We start from the raw sequence: 16639 nt of genomic DNA on the forward strand, positions 1-16639 counted from the left end.
AAATGTAACTGAATAATGAGTTAACTTGATGGTAGGCTGAAAGTGATAATTTTTCCAATGTTATGCACTGTTATTTTATAATACATGTTTAAAATATAAATACTGAGAATCCAGAGAGATAGTACAGAAGTTTGCCTTGCATGCACCCAATCCGGGTTAGATCTCCAGAACCATATATGGTCCCCCAAGTGCTGCCAAGAATGACAAATGAGCACCACAATACCTCCCCACACACAAACATAAAGTAATTATTGTCTAGCTGATTAATCACAGAAGGAGGCTCTAAAGTTGCTGGTTCAGAGCACAGACCCCCCAAGTCATGGCCTTACATACACTTCTCTGAGGCTTTCTCTGAATAGCCATCATGCCTAGCATTCTTTTCCTTATCTTTAATTTTATTTTATTTTAGTTTTTGAGCCACACCCAGTGACACTCAGGGATTACTCCTGTCTATGCTCTCCGAAATCATTCCTGGTTTGGGGGACCATATGGGACGCTGGGGGATCCAACTGCGGTTCGTCGTAGGTCAGCATGTGCAAGGCAAATGCCCTATTGCTTGCACCACCAACTCCAGCCCCTTTTTTCTTGTCTTTTAATAGGATCCTCATCATGTGACTCAGTTGTCATGATTGGAAACAATCATGTGTAGTAAATCAGACTTTTAAAAATTAATTCCTGGGTCAGAGTGATAGTACAACCAAAAGAGAACTTGCCTTGCACCTGGCCAGACTGGATTCAATCTGGCACCCCATATGGTCCTGAAGCCTTATCAGGAGTAACTCCTGAGTGTAGTCAGAAGTAATTCCGAAACATTGTCAGGTGTGGCTCCAAAACCAAAATAAATAAATTCAATTCCTTATTTTACCTAATTCTTGCAAAAAAAAAAAAAAAGCGAACTTTTTTTTTAAAATCTTTCATTGACTATTAACACAGATATTCAAGATAAAATGGTCAAAACTCAAAAGACTTGCAGACTTAGACTATTAAGCCCTTAATTACCCCGTGCATTACAGCTTGATCATAAATTTCAATAAAATAAAATTCAAATAGAACTAATTAAAATGTTATTTTCATTTCTTCCCAGAAGAAATGTTTTTATGGGGCCAAAGAGATAATATTGAGGTAAGGTGTTTGCCTTTCATGCAGAAGGTTGGTGGTTTGAATCCCGGCATCCCATATGGTCCCCAATTTTCTGAGCAATTTTTGAGTGTAGAGCCAGGAGTAACCTCTGAGTGCTGCTGGGCGTGACCCCAAAACGAAACAAAACAAAAAAAAATGTTTTTGCTCTAGCTAATCTTTTCTAGCTATTGAACTACCCTGAGTTCACTTATCTCCACTGTTGTAAAAGACAAAATAAAGCAAAATGAAACTTTTGCAGCCTGTGTTTCACAAGATGATTTTAGCCTTAAAATATCTCTAGGTGTCTCTTGAACATAATGACTAGTTTTCCTCCTCAGTGTCTAGAAGAACAGCACCAAGTATGTGCTGTCCTGAATTAAGGAAACAGTTACCCAGGTTATTGTGTGATTCAGATGATGAACCCTAATGTTACCTGGCACCAAGTAAACAGGCTGTTTTGTGTGTGTGTGGCTTATTTTGGGGGAGAGGGGTGGGGAAATTACTAGAATGAATATAACTTTCTGAACTTGCTTTATGTAAGTTTCCTTTAGAAAGTGTATTTGTGGGGCCGGGCGGTGGCACTAAAGGTAAGGTGCCTGCCTTGCCTACGCTAGCCTCGGACGGACCGCGGTTCGATCCCCCGGCGTCCCATATGGTCCCCCCAAGCCAGGAGCGACTTCTGAGCACATAGCCAGGAGTAACCCCTGAGCGTTACTGGGTGTGGCCCAAAAACCAAAAAGAAAAAAAAAAAAGTGTATTTGTGGTCCCGGAGAGATAGCACAGCGGCGTTTGCCTTGCAAGCAGCCGATCCAGGACCAAAGGTGGTTGGTTCGAATCCTGGTGTCCCATATGGTCCCCTGTGCCTGCCAGGAGCTATTTCTGAGCAGACAGCCAGGAGTAACCCCTGAGCACCACCGGGTGTGACCCAAAAACAAACAAAACAAACAAACAAAAAATAAAGTGTATTTTCCTGTCAGGAGAGATGAAGTCATGAAATTTTCCTATACATGGATGTACATGGAATCTATTATGCTGAGTGAAATAAGTCAGAGAGAGAGAGAAAGAAAGAGAGAGAGAGAGAGAGAGAGAGAGAGAGAGAGAGAGAGAGAGAGAGAAACGCAGAATGGTCTCACTCATCTATGGGTTTTAAGAAAAATGAAAGACATCTTGCAATAATAATTTTCAGACACAAAAGAGAGAAGGGCTGGAAGTTACACCTCACCTCATGAAGCTCACCACAAACAGGGATAAGTTTAATTAGAGAAATAACTACATTTTGAACTATCCTAATAATGAGAATGTATGAGGGAAATAGAAAGCCTGTCTAGAGTACAGGCGGAGGTCGGGTGGGGAGGAGGGAGATTTGGGACATTGGTGATGGGAACGTTGCACTGGTAATGGGTGGTGTTCTTTACATGACTGAAACCCAAACACGATCATGTATGTAATCAAGGTGTTTAAATAATATATATATATATATATATATATATATATATATATATATATATATATATATATATATAAATAAAAGAAAGGGTATTTTCCAGAGTATCATTGCCCCACGTGCCCATCTCTGGTAGAACAGGGGATACCTCATTTACTCCCTGTAGTAGATGCAGTAGCCTCTTTTCTCCACTGCAGGGCACCCGAATACTGCCTTCCCTCTGAACAGCTTCAAATGTCATTTGTCACCTAATTGCTGTTCTGGATCAGATGATTTATTTAGACTTTAGTGTTTGTGCTTTTCACAAATTACTTCTTAGTCATATAATTAGCTCTGGGCACTTATAACTGCTTTTGGGGGAGTAAAAATCATTTAAAAATATGTAATTAAAGATGTTTTACTGTTTTCTAATGAATATTTTCTCATGCAGTGCTTCTTATTTTATTTTAGCTACGGATTTACTTCTTGCATGGAATCCCATTTGTTTGGGGTTGGTAGAAGGTGTTATTGGGAAAATTCAACTTCACTCAGGTATGTTTTTATTCTTAAAAATTGTCATTTTTTGGTGGCATTCTATGACTTTTAATTCTTTTTGTCTGCCCATTGTGGGTATATTTTCATATAAATCTCACAAGTAAAAATAAAACTTCAGGGTTGGGAGATAGCTTTTATGGCAGAACACTGATATGTACTGACTTTGATCCCTGGTACTATATGACCCCCTGAGTGCCATTAGGTTGTATCCCTAAATAAAACTTTAGGAGCCAGATTGATAGCACAGAGGGTAGGGCATCTGCACACAGCCAACCTGGGTTCGACCCCTGGCATCTCATATGGTCCCCCGAGCCTGCCAAAAGGCTCTGAAAGCTACTAGGCATGGCTCAAAAAACAAACCAAAAGAAGAAGAAACTTCCTGTATCCTGTGAACACATGTTGTGTGTATGAGGAATAGCATACATAGCAGTGAGCGTGAACTATCCCGTTTGCACCTGTGGTACTTACAGTGAGTGATCATGACACAAGTGTGTGATATGCTTGCTCACTGGAGGAGGTGCCTGATGGAAGATGCCCCACGCACTGATTTCAAGGGAGAGGAGGGGATCAAGACAGGTGGCGGCCAGGATCACCACTCTAGGCCAACTGTCTATTCCTGGTACATGTAACACTGGCCTGGGGAGGGTCCTTCCAGGAGCCCTGCCCAGGACAGTAATATGGGAAGTGGAGGTTGTTCACCTTGCTTGGAAGGGCAGGCACCTGTATACTGTTTCTTTGTGTGCAGGGCAAAAGTTCTGACCTTAAATGAACCTTCAAACTAGCCAATCTCTGTCAGTTGTTCAATTCACTGAGAAGAGCTGCCCTTCAAAGACAGAGCAGGGAGTCTGGTCAAATGCTGAGGAAAGATTTTTAGTGTTGGGTGCAGCCTGGGTCTGGGCCTAAGGGCCTTCCAATTCCCAGAGTTTAGACAGTTCCTAGGGACTCCCCAAGACCTGAGAGGTTCTTTGAGCAGGAGGCTTTGGGCCTGAAAGATGACCCGGTGGCAAAGGTGTGGCCACCTCTATGGCAGTCCCCCATTTACATACATAACTCCCCTCTTTCTTTGTACTTCGAACCCTAGTGGTTGGTTGGAAAAGATAGGTATCATTAGAGAGGATATTTTGGAAATGGAAGTGGGGAATAGCATGAACTGGAGGAAGAAAATAGAAAAACAGAGCAGAAGGATCCATTTCCCTCTCCTCAACTTGTCACTTCTATCCTGTCACATCACTTCTAAGGTTTGGCTCTTTAGAAAGGCGTGGAGAGAGGGCTGACAAAGAAACATCTTGGCTGCTCCCCACTGTTCTTCTTTCTGCCTCATGGGAGAGCAGCCCCACCCTCTGCCTATCAGTCCCCCCACATCCTCCTGGCCTCTGAGTGAGTACTTGTTCCTCCTCCTCTCTCCTCTCCTCCATCTGAGCCTGCCTGGCCTGCCCTCCCTTGCCTAGCAGCGGGAGCTGTGCTCCTGGCAGTACACAGAGACTCGCCTGGCACGTGCTTTGCCATGGGAACACCTTACCTCTGGGGGGAGGAGGGATTGAGGGGAATCAGATGTCTGCACTTCACTGCTTTCTCACTCTGATTTCCCTCCTACTTCTCTACATACTAATGCGTGAAGATTGCTCTTGCATCGTGAGAAGGGAACAAAAAAATTGCTGGAACATATGTCACTGACAGTGAATGCGGCGTGGGCACAGCATGCTGCCACTCTTGACTGGCACTGTCCCCCATGGGTCCCCTTTGTGGTGGCTGACGGATGGGCTCCTTGTGTGGGGGAATGCCAGAATAATGCACCCCACCCTGAAAATGGCTTCCACAACAGGAAAGTTTTTTTTTTTTTTTTTAACAGTTTTGGATGCTCCTGACACCTAGCAGAGCTGTGTGTGTAGGCCTGTCTTTCCGAGACTGCTCCCCTTGGTCACTTTTCCTTGTGCCTGTGTACCTGGTTCCTTTATTCTGCCACCAATGCCCACCTCAGGGTCTCATTAAATCTTAGCTACAGCTTTGCAGACTTGGCTTTCACAGATATACCACACTAGAGATGTGAAACAGTTACAGAAACTCTTCACAGTTTGTTTTGAAGATTGAAAAGAAAACTCAGGAAAAAAATACCTGAAGAGAAAGGCAAGAATAGATAGTACACAATATATACAGAAACAGTTTAAAGAGGAAATTGTCAGGGATCTTGTTAAAGTCCCTAGAGGCTCTTGGTTTCATAATTGAGGAAATTTCTGCTCATACTGTTGAGCAACTCACTTGAGGCACTTTTGCTCATTAACTAGTATCACCATCTGTTGTTTTTTCACTCCCATGCTGAAGATGTTTCTGGTCATTGAAATAGTAAAACATATTTTGTGTCTGACTTTATTTTTGTCGGTTTTGGAGCAACTCTTGCCTCAATGCTTGGGAGCTATTCCTGGTTTATTGGTTGGGGGTCATTCCTAAGTAATAATGATCAGGGGACCATATCGTTCTTGGGATTAAACTGGGCTCCTGCATACAAAGCATGTGCTCTAGCCCATTGAGCTGATCTCTAACCCTATATATGATCTTAAATGGGTTGGTTTTTTTGGGGGGAGGGGTGTTGTTTTGTTTTTCTCTTTGGGCTGCACCTAGCAATGCTCAGGAGTTATTTCTCTCTATATGCCTAGGGATTAAATTTGAGCATGCTGCTTATAAGTTAAGTACTCTACCCACAGTACTCTCTCTGGTATTATTTTCCTGTACTTTTTTTTTTTGGTTTTTGGGTCACACCCGACACCCAGCAGTGGTCAGGGGTACTCCTGGCTCTGTGCTCAGAAATGGCCCCTGGCAGGAATGGGGGACCATATGGGATACTGGGATTTGAACCACCGTCCTTCTGGATGTAAGGCAAATGCCTTAGCTCCATGCTCTCTCCGGCCCCTTTCCTGTACATTTTTTAAAAGTATTATTTCATCTCTAAATAGATGTTTTAATAATTTGTGGTTTTTTTTTTTTTTTTGTGGGGAACACCCAGTGACACTCAGGGTTTACTCCTTACTATGCACTCAGAAATCGCCCCTGGCTTTTGGGGACTATATGGGACACCAGGGATTGAACCGAAGTCTGTCCTAGATCAGCTGTGTGCAAGGTGAACACCCTACTGCTGTGCTATCACTCTGGCCCATATGAATAGACTTTTAATTAGGCAGAAAGGAGCAGGACTGGGCTATACCCTGTGGTGCTCAGGGATAACTCTGGAACTTGGGACCAAATATGGTGTTGGTGTTAGAACCAGAGTCAGCCAAATGCACATTAAGTGAATTACCTCTATACTATTTTTGGGCCCTATAGAGATTTTCTTTTTGTTTGTTTGTTTTTATCACACCTGGTGATACTCAGGGGTTATTCCTGGCTCTGCACTCAGGTCGCCCCTGGTAGGCTCGAAGACCATATGGGATGCTGGAATTGGAATCACCTTCTGTCCTGGATCGGCTATTTGCAAGGCAAATGCCCTGCTACTGTGCTATCATTCAAGCCCCCACCCCTTTTTTTGGTTTTTGGGCCACACTTGGTGATGCTCAGGGGTTACTCCTGGCTATGCGTTCAGAAATTGTTCCTGGCTTGGGGGACCATATGGGACACAGGGGATCGAACTGTGGTCTGTCCTAGGTTAGTGCATGCAAGGCAAATGCCCTACCGCTTGCACCACTGCTCCAGCCTGCTCCAGACCCCTTATAGTGATTTTCTTACTATGACATCAATAATACGAACAATCCCATGTAATTTAATGATGATTGAATGATCATTGGCATTACTTTAGTAGTTGCCTCTAAAACCCTCAGAGATTCCCTACTGATACTTCAAGGAGAGAGGACCCAGAGTGAACCCTGCATATGTAAGTCTAAGTTGTTCAAGACCCTCTGATAGATTGGGGCCCCTCAGGAGTCAGCTGTGGTGATTTCTCCCCATTTTGAAGTCATATAGTTGCCATTTTCAAGTACTTGATATATTCATTTCTTTCTCCTCCTCCTTCTCCTCCTTCTCCTCCTTCTCCTCCTTCTCCTCCTTCTCCTCCTCCTCCTCCTCCTCCTCCTCCTCCTCCTCCTCCTCCTCCTCCTCCTCCTCCTTCTTGTCACACCTGGCATTGCTCAGGGGTTACTCCTGGCTCTGAGCTCAGAAATCACTCCTGGCAGGCTCGGAGGACCATATGGGATGCCAGGATTTGAACCATTGTCCTTCTGCATGCAAGGCAAATGCCTTACCTCCATGCTATCTCTCCGACTCCATATCTTCATTTCTTTATATTTCTGAAATTTTTTTTTTGGGCCACACCTGGCGGTGCTCAGGGGTTACTCCTGGCTGTCTGCTCAGAAATAGCTCCTGGCAGGTACGGGGGACCATATGGGACACTGGGATTTGAACCAGTCACCTTTGGTCCTGGATTGACTGCTTGCAAGGCAAACGCCGCTGTGCTATCTCTCTGGGCCCATATATCTGAAATTTTTGTCTTCTTGAGCATTTTAAGTGATTAAAATCAAATTATCACTGTTTATAAAAGTTCTTTTTAGTTCTCACTTCTCAGATGTAGCTAGTATCAGCCATCTGGAGCAGAAAATGGTTATTTGTGGTATCCCTTTGCATCTGTTAGGAATGTCACACACAGCTTTTGGCACTGGCTTCCTTCAACACCAACTTTGAGATCTGGAGTAATAGTATAGTGACTAGGATCCTTGTGGATTAAATCGTAGAATCCCATATGGTCCTTTGAGCCCTTCAAGTAATAATTTCTGAGTGCCTCTGAGCATCGCTGGGTGTGGCCCCCCCAAACTAAAACAGAAAGAAAATGTGGGCAGAGCACATAGGGCACTTGCCTTGCTCATTATTGACCCAGTTCAGTCCCCAACCCAGGTGGGTCCCCCAGCACCACCAGGAGTGATTCCTGAGCATAGAGCACACACACACCACACCTCTGAGTATTTCCAGGTATAGCCTAAAATGAGACAAACCAAAACACTACCAACTTTGAAGCATACCTAATTTCATCTCAAAGCAGCAGTTTATTTTCTGGATAATAAAACAGCATGATGAATAAAAACCCCAAGTATTAGTATTAGTATTTAGTTTTTAGATTTTAATAAGAAAACATAATAAAGTTTCTTTTTTTTTTCTTTTTTTTTTTTTTTGTTGTGGTTTTTGGGTCACACCCGGCAGTGCTCAGGGGTTATTCCTGGCTCCATGCTCAGAAATTGCTCCTGGCAGGCACGGGGGACCATATGGGACGCCGGGATTCGAACCGATGACCTTCTGCATGAAAGGCAAACGCCTTACCTCCATGCTATCTCTCCGGCCCCTAAAGTTTCTAATAAGCATATAAGAAAGTATCTTTTTTCTTTTTTTTGGTTTTTGGGTCACACTCGGCAGCACTCAGGGATTCCTCCTGGCTCTCTGCTTAGAAATCGCTGCTGGCAGGCTTGGAAGACCATATGGGATGCCAGGATTCGAACCACCATCCTTTTGCATGCAAGGCAAATGCCCTACCTCCATGCTATCTCTCTGACCCCCTAAGAAAATATCTTAACCCTTTGAAGAGAAGCTAGATATATTTTGAAAGCAGGTTTCTGTATACATAGAAATTTATTTGGCCAAATAAAGTTTTAGATATCAGTTTGTTAGACTTTTCTTATTTTTCAGTGCTCAGGGGCTATTCCCAGTTAAATCCCAGTGGTGCTTAAGGACTGTGTGGTCTTGGGATTGAACCTGGGACCCTGATAAGCAAAGCCTGTTCTTAGTCCATGAGCTCTCTCCCTGCCTCTGGCTCCTAAGATAGTTTCTAAGACTCTATAATAAGATATACAAAGTACCTTATTTTTTATGGAGTACTTTATTTTATTATTTATTTCATTTCATTTTAAGGCTTTTTTTCCTAGTGATGGGAATTGAACTCAGTTCTAATACATACACAGTGGGGTACTTTACTGTTGACCCACATCTCCAGCCCATTAAATTTTAAATTCATTCTAAGATTCATAGAACAAACTGAATATGACTCTAACTGTGCTATCTGCTTCTTTTGAAATGGAGTATATTAAAAGTACCTCTTGGGATTGGAGAGATAGCATGGAGGTAAGGCGTTTGCCTTGCATGCAGAAGGACGGTGGTTTGAATCCTGGTATCCTATATGGTCCACTGTGCCTGACGGGCAATTTCTGAGCATGGAGCCAGGAGTAACCCCTGAGTGCTGCTGGGTGTGACCCGAAAAAAAACAAAAAACAAAAAAAATCTCCATATAAAAGTACCTCTTGCCCTATATGTTTTATAAGTTATTATCAATTTCTAGGAACCCTAATGACCAAACTTTAGGAGACAACTGAGCAACCAGTCAGGAAACATTAATATTTATCATTGAAGGATGAATAGATTAATCATTGGTTATTTTTGGTCACTGAGAACCTGAAAATGTTATAGTTTTAGATACCATATTCTTGGGGCCGACGAGGTGGTGCTAGAGGTAAGGTGTCTACCTTGCAAACGCTAGCCAAGGAAGGACCGCAGTTCCATCCCCCCAAGCCAGGGGCCATTTCTGAGCGCTTAGCCAGGAGTAACCCCTGAGCATCAAACGGGTGTGGCCTGAAAAACCAAAAAAAAAAAAAATTAGATACCATATTCTTGACATTGAAAATCATACTGTTGTGCTTTCACTACCACTGATGTGCTGATATTATCCTTTATCATTTTGCTTACTTGATATATGAGGTTCCTGAAATATATTCAGGAATATATCATGCTTTATTTATATTTGGGGGAGCATTCCTCTTCATGTGTCCCACATAGAGTGAGCATAATGAATGCAGCTCTGTAGTTGTTATCCCAAACTCTGAAAGCATTTTCTGGCTGCCCCTGCCAGATTATAATCCCTGGCAAGCACTGTATCTATGTCTGTGTCTTCCAAAGTGCTTGTTTTATAGCTAAAAGAATGTAGACCACAGCATCACAACCTATAATGTGACCTCAGGCGAGCATCACAGCTAAAAATGAAAAAAGCCTGGTAATTTCAGAGTAAAATTCCATCCTGCTTTTTTTTTTTTTTTGTTGTTTTTGTTTTTTGGGCCACACCCGGTAATGCTCAGGGGTTACTCCTGGCTATGCGCTCAGAAGTTGCTCCTGGCTTGGGGGACCATATGGGACACCGGGGGATCGAACCGCGGTCCGTCCAAGGCTAGCGCAGGCAAGGCAGGCACCTTACCTTTAGCGCCACCGCCCGGCCCCTCCATCCTGCTTTTTACAAAGAATTTGAAACACATCAAAACCTTAGCATTTATGAAATGCTTATAGAACATCTTCAAACCAGTATTTCTTGAGGGAGAATTGTCTCATTTTTGCAGGAAAATTGAAATACTATATCTTTCTTTTCTTTTTGGCTTTTGGGCCCACCTGACGGTACTAAGGTTACTCCTGGCTTTGTGCTTAGAAATCTCTCCTGGCAGGCTTCGGGGACCATGTGATATGCCAGGGATTGAACCCAGGTTGGCTGCATGCAAGGCAAACACCCTACCCACTTTGCTATTGCTCTGGTCCTACATATCTATTTAAAAATATTTTTTCTAGGGGCCGGGAAGGTGGCGCTAGAGGTAAGTTGTCTGCCTTGCGAGCGCTAGCGTAGGACGGACCTCGGTTTGATCCCCCAGCGTCCCATATGGTCCCCCCAAGCCAGGGGCGATTTCTGAGCGCAGAGCCAGGAGTAACCCCTGAGTGTCAAACGGGTGTGGCCCAAAATCCAAAAAAAAAAAAATTTTTTTTAGGGGGCCGGAGAGATAGCATGGAGGTAGGGCATTTGCCTTGCAAGCAGAAGGACGGTGGTTCGAATCCCGGCATCCCATATGATTCCGTAAGCTTGCCAGGAGTGATTTCTGAAAGTAACCAGGAGTAACACCTGAGTGCAGCTGGGTGTGACACCCCCCCCCCCCCAATTTTTTACCTAGGGTTGGAGCAATAGCACAGTGGTAGGGTGTTTGCCTTGCATGTGGCCTACCCTGGATGAACTCAGGTTCGGTTCCCAGTATCCCATATGGTCCCTTGATTCTGCCAGGAGTGACTTGCCTTGCACCTGGCCAGACTGGATTCAATCTGGCACCCCATATGGTCCTGAAGCCTTATCAGGAGTAACTCCTGAGTGTAGTCAGAAGTAATTCCGAAACATTGTCAGGTGTGGCTCCAAAACCAAAATAAATAAATTCAATTCCTTATTTTACCTAATTCTTGCAAAAAAAAAAAAAAGCGAACTTTTTTTTTAAAATCTTTCATTGACTATTAACACAGATATTCAAGATAAAATGGTCAAAACTCAAAAGACTTGCAGACTTAGACTATTAAGCCCTTAATTACCCCGTGCATTACAGCTTGATCATAAATTTCAATAAAATAAAATTCAAATAGAACTAATTAAAATGTTATTTTCATTTCTTCCCAGAAGAAATGTTTTTATGGGGCCAAAGAGATAATATTGAGGTAAGGTGTTTGCCTTTCATGCAGAAGGTTGGTGGTTTGAATCCCGGCATCCCATATGGTCCCCAATTTTCTGAGCAATTTTTGAGTGTAGAGCCAGGAGTAACCTCTGAGTGCTGCTGGGCGTGACCCCAAAACGAAACAAAACAAAAAAAAATGTTTTTGCTCTAGCTAATCTTTTCTAGCTATTGAACTACCCTGAGTTCACTTATCTCCACTGTTGTAAAAGACAAAATAAAGCAAAATGAAACTTTTGCAGCCTGTGTTTCACAAGATGATTTTAGCCTTAAAATATCTCTAGGTGTCTCTTGAACATAATGACTAGTTTTCCTCCTCAGTGTCTAGAAGAACAGCACCAAGTATGTGCTGTCCTGAATTAAGGAAACAGTTACCCAGGTTATTGTGTGATTCAGATGATGAACCCTAATGTTACCTGGCACCAAGTAAACAGGCTGTTTTGTGTGTGTGTGGCTTATTTTGGGGGAGAGGGGTGGGGAAATTACTAGAATGAATATAACTTTCTGAACTTGCTTTATGTAAGTTTCCTTTAGAAAGTGTATTTGTGGGGCCGGGCGGTGGCACTAAAGGTAAGGTGCCTGCCTTGCCTACGCTAGCCTCGGACGGACCGCGGTTCGATCCCCCGGCGTCCCATATGGTCCCCCCAAGCCAGGAGCGACTTCTGAGCACATAGCTAGGAATAACCCCTGAGCACTGCGTGGTGTGGGCCAAAACTCCCCCCCAAAAATAATATTTTTCCCTAGGGGCCAGAGAGATAGCTTAATAGACAATTAATTGATTGTTTTTAATGTAGGATGTCTAAGTTTGATCCTTGCCACTGTTTGGTCTCCTGGACACCACCAGTAATGGTCCCCAAGCTCCACTAGGTATAAACCCAAATACAGTGTACATCTATATACATTTAAAGTTTTTCAAGACCAAGGAGAAAGCTCAGCAGCCTGAAATACAGGCTTTACATGTAGGTATCCTGACTTCGATCCCTACTACCACGTGGTCCCCCTAAGGAGCAATCCTTGAACAATGCCAGTTAATGGCCTCAAAATACAAAAACTTTTTCAGGCATGAGGAGATGTTCAGAGAGCTGGAGCTAATGCTTTGCATATGGGAGGTCCAGGATGAGTCTCTGGCATTGCTTGATGCTGATGTTTAATGGCATGAGCATAAAAGGAAAAATTGCTTTGCATGCTGTCTTTTATGGATAGTCTTCTCACTTTGGGGTGAGGGAGAACATCCTATAGTGCTCAGGACATACTCCTAACTTTGAGCTTAGAGATTACTCCTAGTAGAACTCAGGGGACCGATCTGTCATGTGCAGAGTAAGTACCCTATTGCTATACTGTTGCTCTAGTTCCTCATTTTGAATCTTTTATAAGAAATAAAAATGTTTTGTAAGAAATAGAAATTGAGATCAGAAAGCTAATAGGAGTCTCTGGTGTTTCTTTGCTTCTTTCTCTCTCATATTAAAGACTTCTTTGATTGGCCTTACTATCCTCTCTTAACGAAGTCCTCATATGTTTACTTATTTGCTTAGTTCCCATGTACACAAAAATTAGGATTGCAAACCTAATTTGTTTCTGAAGAACAAATATGTTAGCAAAGTACAATATTGCTAGTAGTTCTTTTACCCATACAAAATGTTTTTAAAGTTATTTGAGTACGGGCCCGGAGAGATAGCACAGCGGCGTTTGCCTTGCAAGCAGCCGATCCAGGACCAAAGGTGGTTGGTTCGAATCCCGGTGTCCCATATGGTCCCCCGTGCCCGCCAGGAGCTATTTCTGAGCAGACAGCCAGGAGTAACCCCTGAGCACCGCTGGGTGTGGCCCAAAAAACCAAAAAAAAAAAAAAAAGTTATTTGAGCACGGCCTTTTTCCTACAGTGTGGTAATCCAACAGACTAGTTATGGTTTGGATTTATTTTAGTATTTCATTTTGGATTAACCCCGTATTCTGGTTGATATATATTTTTTAATTTTGTTTTTGTTTTTGTTTTTGTTTTTGGGTCACACCTGGCAGCAATCAGGGGTTACTCCTGGCTCCACACTCAGAAATCACTCCTGGCAGGCTCGGGGGACCATATGGGATGCCGGGATTCGAACGAATGACCTTTTGCATGAAAGGCAAACACCTTATCTCTATGCTATCTCTCCGGCCCCTTTTAATTTTGAGCAAGTATTTTATTACATAAAAGCAATCATATAATGGGATATTTCTCTACTTTGTTCACAAATATTTGTAGTCTCTAAAAGAAAGACTTCTTAGCTGCTGCTGGCAAGCACTAAAATCCTTGTTTGCACAAAATATAAACTTGTTTCATCAAGTTGAGTGTAGAGAAATATATGGTTCATTGCTTTCACACAGTTAACAGGATTGTCCAGATGGCTTTTTATTTGCAAATAACAAAAAAAAGTCATGTGGACAGTGCCAGCATTAAAATTATGTATGATATGCTGATAAGTAGATTTTCTTTTCCTTTTCTCTCTTTTATATTTTGGTTTTTGGGCCACACCGGTGATGCTTAGCAGTTATTCCTGGCTATGTGCTCAGAAATCGCTCCTGGCTTGGGCGACCATATGGGACGCCGGGTTTTCGAACTGCGGTCTGTCCTAGGCTAGTGCGCGCAAGACAAAGCCTTACTGCTTGCGCCATAGCTCCGGCCCCAATGATGATTTTCTTAAACATCAGCCAGGTTTCCTTTCTGTCATTTCCTTCAAATTCTTTGATATTATTTGAGTTGGGAGTTTTGAGATTTAAACCATTACTATGGCTTACAAAGGTTAAACTTAGAACTGACATGCCCTTCTGATCCTTTTATCTTATTCCTTTCCCCCTCTTCCTTCCATTTCCATCTGCACTTGTAGAGAACTAGTCTCATTAATTTTACATTGATATTTTTTTCCGTACAAGTAAGCAGATAGTTATGCATTGTTTAGTGACACATCCATCAACTGTAGGCCATGTGTGACTTAGGTAATACCATCTTGGTTTGTATAGTTACATTGGGACAGTCAGACAAAGCAGAATCACCTAACAGTACATTATTCCCATCATTAGGAAAACATGGTTGCATGCATTTTTTGGTCTCTATCTCACATAAAGGTGATATACTCTTTTTTGTTGTTTTGATTTTGTTTGGGGCCATACCTACTGTTGCTCAGGAGTTACTCCTGGCTTTGCACTCAGGGGACCATATGGATGCCAGGAATCAAACCCAGATCTGCTAGCCAGGGATCAAATCTGCTATGTGAAAGGCAAGCAACATATATGCTGTACTCTACTCTGGCCCCAAAGGTGAAACTCTTGTACTTTGACTTCAAATGTATTATATCATTTTATTATTTATTAATAGTAAAAATCAGTTTGTCTACTTAATATATCAAAAAATAACTAACCATTATAAATTTTTTTAAATATTATAACTTATCCAGAAGTTCTTTATCAAGTTGTTTCAGCATTTTGCAGTTCATAGGTATCTGACGACAATAATAGTTTGGGGGTTGTTTTTTGGTTTTGTTTTGCTTAGATTTGGGGCCCACATCCAGTAGAATTGGAGAATCTTCATGACAGATTGCTTGGGAAATCTTGTGCCAAGGATTGCACCTGAGCCTTCCACATGTAGAATATGAGCCTTCCACATGTAGAATATGTGCACTGACCTTTGATTTATCTCCCTGCCTACTGAAGGCCATTTTTATATCTTTGCTGTATACTTTACCTTTACAGCACACATTATTGGGGTTTTAGGATGATTATTTGCAGTGCTTAGAGGCTATTCCTGGCTCTCTCATGAGGGAGTCTCCACAGTGGTCAGGGTACTATTATCTGGTTTCAGAAATCAAACTAAGATCAGCCATGTGTAAAGCAAGTGGAAGGCTCATATTTAGTGTGTAGCACGGTGAGGGTGTGAGATTGCTCATGTTCAGCTTGGTAGGATAGTTTTGTTGTTGTTGTTGTTGTTTTTTGGTTTTTGGGTCACACCCGGCAGTGCTCAGGGGTTACTCCTGGCTGTCTGCTCAGAAATAGCTCCTGGCAGGCACGGGGGACCATATGGGACACTGGGATTCGAACCAACCACCTTTGGTCCTGGATCGGCTGCTTGCAAGGCAAACGCCACTGTGCTATCTCTCCGGCCCCAGCTTGGTAGGATAGTACCCCACTTTGTTTCTTTTCCAGATCTTCCATGGTGGCTTATTTTAATTCGGCAGAAAGCGTCAGTGGGAAAACTTCCAGGAGACCATGAAGTCTGTAAAGTTACCAAGATTGCTGTGTTGTCCCTTTCTGAAATGGAACCTCAGGATCTTGAGCTAGAGGTAAATGAAAGTTTCAGAAATATTATGGGAAGTTGATATAAATGTTGCAAATAGGAAAATTAGGTTTAGTAGGCCAGAGCCATACATACTTAGTGCTAAATAATATCTTTAAAATAAATTTCTTTTGTGGTTTTCAGGCTTCTTTGTAGCAGTAGAATCCTTGTTTCAATGCCTGTGAAGGCCCATATATGACACACAAAAGTAGAACTGCTTTGATTGAGGTGATGATAGGTGAAAGGATCTTTAGGCCCTACCCACTTGGCTTTTACTAGAAACCACCTCAATTTTCTCAGGATACTGGGATTCTGCACACAACACTTTGAAAATTCCCGTTGGGCCATTTCTCCATAAAGTGATGTTGTATGTTTTAATCTAGAGCTCATTAAAAATAGAAATGAGGGGCCAGAGCGGTGGCACAAACAGTAAGGTGTCTGCCTTGTGCACGCTAGCCTAGGACCGACCAAGAATCAATCCCCCGGCATCCCATATGGTCCTCCAAGCCAGGAGTGGTTTCTGCTTGCATAGCCAGGAATAACCCCTGAGCATCACCGAGTGTGGCTGAAAAACAACAACAACAACAACAACAACAACAACAACAAAACCCCCCCAAAAAAAACCAGAAATGAGGGCCGGAGCAATATCACAGTGGTAAGGCATTTGCCTTGTATGTAGACAACACAGGATGGATGATGATTCAAATCCTGGCATCCCATTTGGTCCCCCATGCCTGCCAGGAGTGATTTCTGAGCATA

The 16639-nt window shown here is 42.7% G+C and overlaps 1 protein-coding gene across 3 annotated transcripts in view; it reads left to right on the forward strand.

Moving 5' to 3' along the window:
* Window positions 1–16639, forward strand: part of INPP5F (inositol polyphosphate-5-phosphatase F) — a 75961-nt gene that overhangs the window by 26842 nt on the left and 32480 nt on the right. For all 3 annotated transcript variants that reach the window (XM_049764410.1, XM_049764412.1, XM_049764413.1), the window contains exons 2-3: window positions 3014–3094; window positions 15751–15887. In XM_049764410.1, the coding sequence (XP_049620367.1) occupies window positions 3014–3094; window positions 15751–15887 (218 nt within the window). The remainder of the gene's footprint in view (window positions 1–3013; window positions 3095–15750; window positions 15888–16639) is intronic.

This window comes from Suncus etruscus, chromosome 17 (genome assembly GCF_024139225.1).
Source record: "Suncus etruscus isolate mSunEtr1 chromosome 17, mSunEtr1.pri.cur, whole genome shotgun sequence".
In the NCBI taxonomy this organism is placed as follows: domain Eukaryota; kingdom Metazoa; phylum Chordata; class Mammalia; order Eulipotyphla; family Soricidae; genus Suncus; species Suncus etruscus.